Source organism: Phacochoerus africanus, chromosome 11 (genome assembly GCF_016906955.1).
Source record: "Phacochoerus africanus isolate WHEZ1 chromosome 11, ROS_Pafr_v1, whole genome shotgun sequence".
In the NCBI taxonomy this organism is placed as follows: domain Eukaryota; kingdom Metazoa; phylum Chordata; class Mammalia; order Artiodactyla; family Suidae; genus Phacochoerus; species Phacochoerus africanus.
Genome location: NC_062554.1, coordinates 22,339,151 through 22,351,724, shown reverse-complemented (window position 1 = coordinate 22,351,724; position 12,574 = coordinate 22,339,151). Strand labels below are relative to the sequence as shown.

The following is a 12,574-nucleotide window of genomic DNA, read 5'->3' as shown; positions in this document are numbered from 1 at the left end:
TATTTCTGCTACTGACTTTACTATCGCGACTACCATTATTGAATTTAGACACAGTAAAACAAGATATTTTAATGTAGTCCAAGATAGTTATATAAAGCTTTAACTCATCCTCAGCTATCCATCATGGTCCTTTCTATATTTCCCTACAGTTTAAATGAATGCTTCCCTCAAAAAAGGCGTGCTTTGAAAGAGATGTACTTGTTTCAATATTGACAGTTCGTAAACACGATTTCTTCTTCCTTCAGGCTTATCGCTGTGAGAAACAATAGAATGTGACGTAAGCCATCACGAAGCTTAGACACTAGCTTTAGCATGTTTGCCACTTATTATAGACACGTGATTTACTTTCATTTTTCCCACCTTTGTCTGCCTTCTCCACAGGCTATACATTGATGGTCCCTTTGGAAGCCCCTTTGAGGAATCCCTGAACTATGAGGTTAGCCTCTGCGTGGCTGGAGGCATTGGAGTAACTCCATTTGCATCAATACTCAACACCCTGCTGTATGTCTTTTCCATCCATTTTATTAGTCTGAATAGAGAACTGTCAATATTTCAGACATCTCTCTTAGTAAGAAGTAATTCCAACAGAATTCTTCTACTCGTTGTTCAAGGAACTCCACTGATTTATTGATAAGGAGAATAACTGAGTGATTCTCAATATATGGTCTATGGCCTTCAGCATGCTGTCTTGTAAAATAATGTCAGTATCACAGTTATGCATTCCTCCAGCCTTTTCCTCTATTAAAGTCTTCCTACCAGCCGCTATTTCTTTCCTTTCTCGTAAGGGGTAAGTAGCATTCCTAATTCATTCAGTCAACAAATATTTTTGAGTACACATAGGTCTTAACAGTTACTGGTAATATAGCAATGACTAAACAGAGTCCCTGCCCTTAAAAAGGTTCCATTCAACTGGGGTAGGTAGAAAATAAACCAGTGAGAAATTCGTAAATATCATTACTTCAGAAAATATTAGACTTCTGATGATGAGAAGAGAAATTAATGGTATATAGAAAAAAAGGGCCAGGGTCATGATAGAAGTCTGGTTGGGGAAACCCTTTCCGAAGAGATGAAAAACGAGCACATCATTCCTTGGTGTATTATTCAGCAAGTTTATAACAGACTGAAGAACTGAAATTTCAAAGGTACGATTGCTTAACCAGGATACACTTTTTCAGTTACTTTAGTTCTAGGATTATAAGTAAAAATTAAATGGTTGATAATCATTGTTATGAAACCAAACACAAATGACAGTGGGAAGTTATTCTCAAATCTATTCCATTCACTTTTCAAGAAAACACAATTTGCACTAGAAGTCTGTTTTGAATAACAAGCAGAAGTGATGTGTTTGAGTGATATTTAATTTCAATTTTTTTTTTTTTTTTTTTTTTTTTTTTGCCTGCACTTGCATCACCCAGAAGTTCCCAGGCCAGGGATTGAAGCGCATCACAGCTGCAACCCGAGCCACTGAAACCACAACACCAGAGACTTAACCTGCCGCACCACAAGAAAACTCCTAATTTCAATTTTAATACTTGATATAAATTGATATTAATCAATTTCAATACTTGATATAAACTTGATATAATACTTGATATAAATTTTTATAGGAACTTTTTAGAGGTTCCTATAAAAATAACTATATTCCAAGCCAGAAATTAGTTGTTTCTGAAAACATTAGACACCTAAATTTTAAAAAAGGGAAGAATGCTGTTTTAACCTCAAGCCTACCTCAAAGTTATAAGGAGGAATCCACCTGGAATTGTGAGTTGCTGGAATGCATTATATAGTAGGTGGTTGTGAAATCTCTTTCTTTAATTATGATTAAGAGGATAAATAACCAATTTTCTGGAATGGTGTTGGCTTATTTTCCCTAGAAGCCAGGGCAAAACTGATGCCCATTGGAGCCCTGCTGAGTGATAGAATTTATTGAAAATAGAGAGCTTTTTTTTTTTTTCTTTTTCTGAAATGCAGACCTGACATTAATCTGACCCATGATTTTAGTTTATTACCTTCAACTGGAAATGGGTAATATGTATATAATATTCACAAGTGAGAACACTTAAGTTCATGGACTATATCATATCTCTCAGGGAGTATATTGCATTTTAAATTAATTAGGGAGTTAAAAGTGCTATGTCAGACGCTAGAATGTAAATGACTGGCTTTTCTCTAGGTTGTGTACTAATGAGAAGCAAATTTTCAAGGATACAGGGTTTCTTCATCCTTTTGCCACCCTAATCACTATCATGTTATTTTAATTTTAAAGGGATGACTGGAAACCGTACAAGCTTAGAAGACTGTATTTTATCTGGGTCTGCAGAGACATCCAGTCCTTCCGGTGGTTTGCAGACTTACTCTGTGTGTTGCATAACAAGGTAAAATTAGGCTTGGTTTTACTTTTGCACTTTAAAAATTTTTAAGAAGAGCTATTTTATGTTCCATTATGAAAGTAATAAGTGCTCACTATGGAATAAAACAGAAAATGTGTGGATGAGTAGTGAAGAGGAAAAAAAAATCCCTCAAACTTAAGAAAACAGAGATAACATCTGTTAATAATTTGGTATACACCTTTTCCAGATATTGGTAAATGTAAGTTGTGTGTATACCTATGACATGTTTTAAGATAGAATGTCTAAACCTAGAAACGTATACATATAGCTGATGACATATGCCTATAGGATACACATGTATGCAAATGTGAATGCAAATGTATGCATACGAGATTATGCCAGAGAACAGATGGAGGAAAACATCAGCAGACAATTACTGCCATACTTTCCAGGCTTTGTTCTAATAGCTCTTTTCCCTGATCTCTACCCTCAATATTCCAAGTGGATCATCAGTAGGCTTTTGGCACGGTTTACAGAATTTCAAAAATCCCTATTTCTAGATTTTATTCCTTTAGAGATGAAAGCAGGCATTTTTGTCTTCCTACGTGTAACCTTTTATTTATCTATTAATATACCTATCTTTATTTTTAAGGTATAAAGCAATACACATATGACTCTTTACAGATTTTTTCAAATAATCCACATGAAGCAAAATCCCTACCCAATCTGTGTAACCAGATGTAACTCACGAGCATTCTATCAATTCTATCATCCTCTTTGTGTTGTTCTGAAAATTGCTTTTTAAAACTTCATTACCATGTAACCAGACACAAAAGGACTTTAAAAAATGTGTGATTCCACTGATTTAAGGGACCTAGAGTTGTCTAATTCATAGAGACAGAAGGTAGAGTGGTGGTTACCAGAGTTTTCAGGGGAGGGCAAGTGGGGAGTGACTGTTTAAAGGGTACAGAGTTTTAGTTTGGGAAGATGAAAATGTTCTGGAGATGGGTTCGTGGGGATGGTCGCACAACCATGTGCATGTGTTTAATGTTAATCAACTGAACTGCTTAAAAATAATTAAAACAAATTTTATGCTATGTATATTTTACCACAATAAAAAAAAAGTACAGGAGTTCCCACTGTGGTGCATTGGGATTGGCGGTGTCTCTGCAGTGCCAGGACACGGGTTCAATTCCTGGCCCAGAACGGTGGGTTAAAGGATCCAGTCTTGCTGCAGCTGCAGTGTGGCTCACAGCTGTGGCTCAGATCTGATCCCTGGCCCAGGAACTCCATATGCCTTGTGGCAGCCAAGAAAAAAAAAAAAAAAAGTACAAATTCCTAGGACTCATCAAGGGCCTGCTAAATCAGGAGGGAAAAGGGGGGAGATTTGAGAAGTTACCAATCTTTTAAATTTTTTGTTGTTGTTGTTGTTGCCTTTTCTAGGGCTGTTTGCGTGGCGTATGGAGGTTCCCAGGCTAGAGGTCTAAGTGGAGCTGTAGCTGCTGGCCTACATCACAGCCACAGCAACGCCAGATCCGAACCTTGTCTGCAACCTACACCATAGCTCACAGCAATGCTGGATCCCTAACCCATGGAGCAAGGCCAGGGATTGAATCTATAACGTCATGGTTCCTAGTCGGATTAGTTAACCACTGAGCCACAACAGGAACTCTCTTAAATTTCTACTCCTCTCTTAAACAGTGAGATCTCATTGTATTTTTCCCTGAACGCTGATGAGATTGAACTTCAATTCCTAAGATTATTAAACACTTGTATTATTTCTCTGATTTCCTAATCGTACCTTTGCCTATTTTTTCTAGTTAAAAAAAAAAACAACAAAAAACTCACTTGAACTGATACAGAGCTTATACTTTTTAAAAAATGTTTATTTTTTGTTTGTTTGTTTGTTTGTTTGTCTTTTTAGGGCTGTACCTGCAGCATATGGAAGTTCCCAGGCTAGGGATCAAATCAGAGCTACAGCTGCTGGCCTACACCACAGCAAGGCAGGATTTGAGTCGCATTTGTTACCTACACCACAGCTCACAGCAACGCCAGATCCTTAACCCACTGAGCAAGGCCAGGGATCAAACCTGCATCCTTATGATGCTAGTCAGATTCGTTACCACTGAGCCGCAATGGGAACTCCATACTTTTTTAAAAATAAAAGTCTACGATTGGATCCAAAATGTAGAAAAGCACATTTGAATAATAGTCTTTTTATAAGGCAAGTAGCAGGGCAGGAAAGGAATAGAGGAAAGAAAAAAAACATAAGTGGTTGGACCTTTAAAGTGGTTGAATCTTAAGATTTCTTCCTATGCTTTACCCATAGGATTCCATGGAATAAGTAATATGAAAGCCCAAGACTAGTGTAAACAATGTGGTGATGATTATTTTCTACACACACCCCTGCATTTGTGTTTTGATTTTTCACATCAAGAGGATGAACACTGGTCCTTCAATGGTGGATCTGAGGATGATGTTAAAAAGAAAAAGCTTTTATTATTCTCTGTGTTGGCAGCTGCGTTACCAAGTTCAGTGTGTGTGTGTGTGTGTGTGTGTGTGTGTGTGTGTGTTTCTTTAGTAGATAGTGCTGCTTATCTTCAGTGAGGGACAGATTAAAATGGAGACATAGAAATCATGAGAAGTTCCTGTTGTGGCTCCGCAGGTTAAGAACCCAACATAGTGTCTGTGAAATCATTAAATACATTATTTAAATTTGAGTACTTCTCTCTGGGGGCTTTGGGCACCCAACACCAGTTGTCGATGTAGGAGTTATTGGGGAGATATCAGAGCAGCATCCTGGTAGCCATTTAAGGCAAAAGTCAGTGCAAGTCATGTGTTTTGTGAGTTGTTATCCATTATTGGCACCTGGAAATTCCTGTTTCCTCACAATTAAAACTCAAATCCTGATTCAGTTCTCAAAGGGCCTTAAAATGAGTGTAGTGTTTGGGTAAAACTCAAAGCAGCTATTAGATGGAATTTAATGATTATATTTTAAGAATATTATGAATGCGAATCATCAGATATCCCTTTCAAAGTAAGATACGTTTTTATTGGGATTTTATAATTTTGAGTTGCTGTCTGTCAGAAGATGTATAATTTTAGATCTGGAGGAAACCTGTGAGATAATGTCATTCAACCCTATTCTTGTCTCAATGAAGAAACTGAGGCCTTTGTAAGTTGGGTAACTCCCTAGAAGTCTCAGGGTCAGATTTCAGGGTCTCTTAGTCACCTGCCACGTGCACTTACTGTTATTAGGGGTGCCAGACAGGTGGTGAAATCTCACGTAATCACTTCCTATTTGCAAAATGACTTCTGTTTATTCCTAAAACCTCTACTTTGAGTCCCAACATATCCATTAAAAAATCATCGCTTTTACCCTACATAGAAATAGCACTTGAAAGTAGTTGATCCTTTTGCTGCAGTAAGGTCCAGCAAAGCCATACCATCCCAAGCAAAGCATTGTGCCCGTTAATGCTCAAGAAATAGGCTGGCTGTTGAAGACGTGCTGGTCTCTTGTAGGCCTATCCTGGTGTTCTATACATCAGATACTCACCTCCGTTCTCCCAAGCACACCGTGGCTGGCTGTCATGTTCCTTCCCTTCTTCTACTTTTGATTCCCTTTCCTTACCTTTCAGCATCTCCTTATTCCAGGGTGGTGAAAGGAGACTTTAAAAGAATAATGTTTTTTAAATGTAGATGTCAGACATCAGGATTCAGGCGGGGCAAGATTCATTAGTACATTCATTTCCACCTTGTGGAAAAAAGAAGTGTATGAGTACAATACCCCTTTAAAACCCCCTTTGCTGAATTTATTTTCCTTCAGATATTTTTCTTTATCACTTTCTTTTTCAAGGTATCAAAATATTTGAGATTTTTCTCCAGAATCTTTTATTTGGCAGCCACATTTCCTGCCTCATGCATTTTTATATAAGGGAAACCAGTGCTGAATAGGAAAAAGGTAGCAACTGGAACCAGATTTTGTTTGTTTTATTTGTTGTGATTCCTAGCGTGCAAATTAGACATCACTTTTGACCTTTTATTTATTTAGATTTTCTTTTGGAAAATCATGTTTCTGAGTGAGCTCTTGCGTACAGTTTGGAGACTCCTAAGGAATAAAATAAGAAATAAGCAAGACTCTTAGAGAATAAAATAAATAAGTGGGGAGGGTTTAGGGGCGTATTCATGTAGCATTTAGCATGCATGATTTTGTTTCTATAAAGATCGCAGAGAATTAATCCCTTGCACTGCTGTCATCACAACTAATGAAACCGGTAGGTGGCAGGTAATGTTCCAATCTGCCATGAATGTGGTACATATGTATGTGTATATATGTGTATGTATGTGTATATATCTGCTTGCAGATGTTGCCTGCGATGAGGCAGTTCACATCTTAACCAATTGTAGAATCACATATGTTAGGATAGGAGAGGATCTGTGACTACAGAACAAATGTTACCGTCTATTTACTTTTATGTCCTCTCAGTTTTGGCAAGAGAACAGACCTGACTATGTCAACATCCAGCTGTACCTCAGTCAGACAGATGGGCTCCAGGTATGTGATTGGATGCTATTGTAAATTAAACAAGCCTCTTGAGAATAGAAGATTTATCACAGGGGCTGTGCTGGAAGACAGTTTCTGCAGGTGGTTGAAGAGGCATTTCCCAGAAGAAGGTCTCTTTTGGAATGTGTTCCACAGACCCGTGGTTTGCCCTTACAGTCAGCCGTACCCTGCCTTTTGTTTGTCCTCCTCTTCCCTGTCGCCTCATCTAGAGATGCACGCAAAAGCGACCAGTCTTGTGGCTGCGTTCATGGAGGGGAGGTTTTATGTGGAGAGAGAAGATATAGGTCTTCACAATTAAGCCCATTTCTCTTGGAGGGAAACTGGAAAAAAACACAAAAAAACAAAAAACCCAGCCATCATGCACTGTTTACTTAACTGCTGGATACGGTGCTAAGCATTTCCTACGCATTATCTCTTGTGATTCCACCAGATTCGAGAGGTAGATGGTATTGTGATCCCCAAATGATAGATGAAGAAACTGGTATTTCTATTGCTGAAGAGCTGCAGAACCGTATCAACCTGGCATGCATGCTTTCACAAGTTTTATTTTAACATTTTGCCTCATATATTTTCTATCATACTTTGAATACAAAATATCAATGCTTGTCAGTTACTTCCAAACAAATCTAAGCCTATTTTTTTAGTCAGATGTCTACCCTACTTGGTATGTAAAAAATACTTTATTTTATTCCTCTCACGAAGCTAGTCAGTATCATTATCCCTCACGGTTTCGCTGTAATTAAGGTACGGAGCATAAATTACATTTGGTGCTCAGTTTGTCTGCTTGGGAATCAGATGCTGTCTCCTCTCTTCTCACTCCACTCTGACTCTTTACCACCAATTCAGATCGAATATTCTGTTAATTGCAAACACCAGTCCATTAGAAGTTGTTTCTTGATAGATCCCAAATTTGGAGCTCTTCTATTTTAGGCTGTCATGTCTAGGATCATTTCCCCAAATTTATGGCGACAATTTATAGTGTTTTACTCACATAATGAACCAAATATGACAACTTTCAGTACAGAAATGCCTCAGTGACACTGATGTGCTATGCCCTGTTTGAGTAGGCAATTAGAATTGATATTCTCTAACTTTACAGTTACTTAAAAATGAAGTGACTAAACTGAGGTCTAGGAAAATCATCCATTTGTAATAATGACATTCAAGAAAATAATGGATTTCAAAGGAAAAGAGGGAGGAAATGATGCTTCTAAATGACTGTACTTAGAGGTTGCCATTTGATACTTTTATTCTTTATATCATAGCAATTTGGTAGGAAGCCAGAGCACCAGCAAAGATGATGTTAGAGAAATAGATGATTTGTCCAGCTCTACGTCCTATAAAATATAGTGCTTTCTTTTTGGCAGAAGATAATTGGAGAAAAATATCCTGCACTGAATTCAAGACTTTTTATTGGACGTCCTCGATGGAAACTTCTGTTTGATGAAATAGCAAAATGTAACAGAGGGTAAGTACTGGTCCTCAAAGGAATATGACATGTGGCTAACAATCAAATTAAAATATCCCCAAGCCATGACATGAAGTTTTAAAAGATTACTTAACAATGTGTTTACAAATTATGGTGTCGTTTAAAGATTCAATTATCACCACCAAAGGAGGAAGTAAGGCAGAAACCACCTCAAGTGTCTCAAATGCCAACTAATTAAAATTTGGCTTAGAAATGGTCTAGAAAGTGTTTGTGAACTAGACTCTCCCACTTACTTTTAAATTTGCATAGATCCATATTAAAAAGGGTGTTTATTCCCACAGCATAAATCAAGTGATCATTGGAAAAGTTTTTTTATATCATGTTAGCAAATGAGGGAAGTCTTCAAATAGCTGTAACAAAGAATGCACTTAAAAATCAGATTTTTGGTAACTTTTTACCAGAATGAATATATTTTTTAAGTTGTTAGTTTTAAAAAAATTCTTAGAGACTGTAATATTAAGTTTGAAAAATATTTAGAAACATAATTTTTTTTCTTGAAAACTATCATTCTATGAAGAATCTTAGCATGATAGGCTATATGTCCATGATCTGAAGAGGTTACTATTGAAGGAAAGCATTCATTTTAGGGCACAGACCAGGGAGCCCATTTGTCTTCTGTGAAATCATCACAGTGCAGGGCAGTGGTCTATTAAGAATTTAAAAGCATTTTGAAAACTATATACCCTATCACACATTTTAAAGTTGGCATTGAAAAAGTTTCACCATAAGTTTAAATAGTTTCAAAGCCTGTAATTTCTAACATATGGCAGATATTGACATTTTAAAATTAATATAACTCTTTTAAACATATCTGCTGGAATTTCAATATAGTAGTTTCTTGATACCAACTTCATACGTTTGTATCTTTTTGTAGCTTTCATTATCAGTTGGAAATTTTACATCACTCTTTTGTCTACTTGAACTTGTATTTCTATCATGTGTAACCTCCAGAATTTTGATAGAATTCAATATAATTTTACACTTGAACTAATCATACGTTTGTTGCCAAACCAAACACCCTTCTGCAGTAGGATGTAAATTGAAGATTTAGTTCTTAAAATTTTCTGCTACTCTAAGACTTCAGTAATCATTTTTTTTCTTCTGGATTGAGTTATCCTTAAGTTATTAGCATGTAGTTGATTAATGCATAATTTAAAAAATATTTTTTGATTGGAGTTCCCGTCGTGGCGCAGTGGTTAACGAATCCGACAAGGAACCATGAGGTTGCGGGTTCGGTCCCTGCCCTTGCTCAGTGGGTTAACGATCCGGCGTTGCCGTGAGCTGTGGTGTAGGTTCCAGACGCGGCTCGGATCCCGTGTTGCTGTGGCTCTGGCTACAGCTCCGATTCAACCCCTAGCCTGGGAACCTCCATATGCCGCGGGAGCAGCCCAAGAAATAGCAAAAAGACAAAAAAAAAAATACTCTCAACAGAGTAAAAAGGTAACCCAAAGAATGGAAGAATATATTTGAAAATCATAAACATCTGATAAGGGGTTAATATCCCCATACTTTGAGAATTCATAAAACTCAACAGAAAAAAAAAATTACAAACTGGACATTGGATTTGATGGTTCTCCAAAGAAGATACATTAAACGACTAGGAACCATGAGGTTGTGGGTTCGGTCCCTGCCCTTGCTCAGTGGGTTAACAATCTGGCGTTGCCGTGAGCTGTGGTGTAGGTTGCAGATGCGGCTCGGATCCTGCGTTGCTGTGGCTCTGGCGTAGGCCGGTGGCTACAGCTCCGATTGGACCCCTAGCCTGGGAACCTCCGTATGCCGCGGGAGCGGCCCAAAGGAATAGCAAAAAGACAAAAAATAAATAAATAAATAAATAAATAAATAGAAAATATATTTTGATAAATATGAAAAAGATATCTGATTGTCAATGAATGAGGCAGCTTATTAGATGGAGAGTTTTTTTTAAAAGCCCCACTTTATAAATTTATGGATGGATATCATTTATTGAAAGAATCATGGCCCCTTGGCGCCATCTTCAGAGATTTTGTTTTAGAAATCATAGTATGATGCCCCAGAAGAAAAATCTAAAAGGGAATATAGCTACCCATGTAATTCAGATCGGAGCCATGTTTGAAAGCACTTCTGTATTTCCTTTCCTTGGTGAAATAATTCAGGGTTAAAGAGGGAAGCATTATTTAGAAAGCAGAGGTTCTCTGTAACATGCAGGGCCCTAGTTAAAGGTGAACTATAGAAAAGAAAAAAGTCAGTGTAGTTTTGATTCTGTTTCTTTCCCTTCTTTCTCCAAAATCCACCTTAGATGTGATACTCTCTTCATACTCACTTGGATCTTGCCATGCACTGAGGACTCCTCCCTTTATAATGACATTTAACTGATTTCTGACAAGTTTTCAAAGTATAGTGCTAAAAAACTTTGATCGTTTGTGTCTTTGTTTTGTTTATTTGCTTTTGCTCACTTCTGAAACCAAAGCCCAAAACCGTAGAGGATCATTTGCAAGAAATTGGGTTGGGATTATTGGTTCCTTTGGTTACATCTTAGGAGTTCTCATTTATTACACAGTTCATATTGAGGGGGATTTTTGTATGTTTATTTGGTATGCTTGTAAACAGCAAAGTTGGCTCAAGAAGAGCAAATGTGCATCATCTACTGTTGACATTTCATGCAACACTTGCATTTTGTGTATTTGCTCTGAGCAAGCATCTAAAACGCATTATTTTTTAAAGGATTTTTATGTAGCACAGTTAGGAAAAGAATGGATCAATATCTTAAGGGTTCATTCACTGGAAAAAGGCACTGTTTAAGTGGAAGACTCCATTTGAGCTGTAAAATTTTGGTTAGCCACGTACATAAATTGCTGAGAGACTATAGGATCCTTGACCCACTGAACGAGGCCAGGGATTGAACCTGCGTCCTCATGGATACTAGTCGGGTTTGTTTCTTCTGTGTTACCACGGGAACTCCACAGCTCTGGTTTTAATGGTTATCTAAGCTTTCCTAAGTGTAAGAATTTATTTTCATACTCCTTTATTATTTTCTTCCTTCTGCCCACTTTGGATTTAATTAGTTCTTCTTTCACTAGCTCCTCAGTGTGGAACCATATGTAGGCCACTGATTTTTAAATCTTTGTTCTTTTCCAATAAAAATGCTTAATACTATAAATTTCTCTTTAAACACCACTTTAGATACATACCACAAATATTGATATGTTTTGTTATCATTTTTATACAGGTCCAAATATTTTTAAATTTTCCATATGAATGACTGACTTTTTTTGACCCATTGGTTATTTAGAAGTATGTTGTTTAATATTCAAATATATGAGTATTTTACAGATATCTATTTGTTCTTGATTTCTAGTTCAAGTTGGCTTTAGGAAAACATGCTCCCTGTGATTTCAATCCTTTAAAAGTTGTTATACTACCCAGAATATGGTCTGTATTGGTTCATGTTCCATGTGCACTCCAGAAGAATTTGTATTCCATTGTTTTGGGGTAGAATAGCCTATAAATATCAATCAGTTCCAATTGATTGATAGTGGTATTTAAGTCTTCTATATACTTACTGATTTTCTGTCTACTTGTTCTATCAGTTACTTAGGGAGGCATGCTGAAATCATTAACTTTAATTCTAGATTTATCTGTCTGTACAGTCCTATCAGTTTTTGATACATGTATCTTGAAATTTGCAAGTCCTAGGCTTTAGTTGTAGTGTGTTTATATTACATCTTGTTATTACATTGAGTTCATTACAAAATGAACTCATGAATTACATTTTATTATTGGATTAAAAATACAGTTGGTTTTTTCAGCTTTACTGAGATATACCTGATATATAATCTTATGTAAGTTTAATGTGTACAGCTTAATGATTTGGTGTGTATGTGTTGTAAAATGACTAACACAGTAAAAGTTAGTTGACATACCTGGAGAAGTTCCCACCAGGGCACAGCGGGTTAAGAATCTGACTGGAGTGGCTCTAGTCGCTGCAGAGGTGCGCGTTCCACCCACCTGGTATAGTGAGTTAAGGATCTAGTGTTGCCACAGCTGGGGCATAGGTCGCAGCTGTGGCTTAGATTCAGTCCCTGGCCCAGGAACTGCCATATGCCATGGGTGTGACCATAAAAAAAAAAAAAAAAAAAAAACACAAAAATGTACCTATCACCTTACATAATTATAAATTTTGGGTGTGTGTGGTGAGAGCTTTTAAGATCTGTT

At 37.0% G+C, this 12,574-nt stretch overlaps 1 protein-coding gene across 3 annotated transcripts in view; it reads left to right on the top strand.

Annotated features, from left to right (window-relative positions):
* The window catches only part of NOX4 (NADPH oxidase 4), a 148,185-nt gene that overhangs the window by 127,437 nt on the left and 8,174 nt on the right, over positions 1-12,574 (top strand). For 2 of the 3 annotated variants that reach the window (XM_047753098.1, XM_047753095.1), the window contains exons 14-17: positions 382-501; positions 2,267-2,375; positions 6,817-6,885; positions 8,262-8,362. In XM_047753098.1, the coding sequence (XP_047609054.1) occupies positions 382-501; positions 2,267-2,375; positions 6,817-6,885; positions 8,262-8,362 (399 nt within the window). The remainder of the gene's footprint in view (positions 1-381; positions 502-2,266; positions 2,376-6,816; positions 6,886-8,261; positions 8,363-12,574) is intronic. The other variant, XM_047753097.1, reaches the window with a different exon arrangement.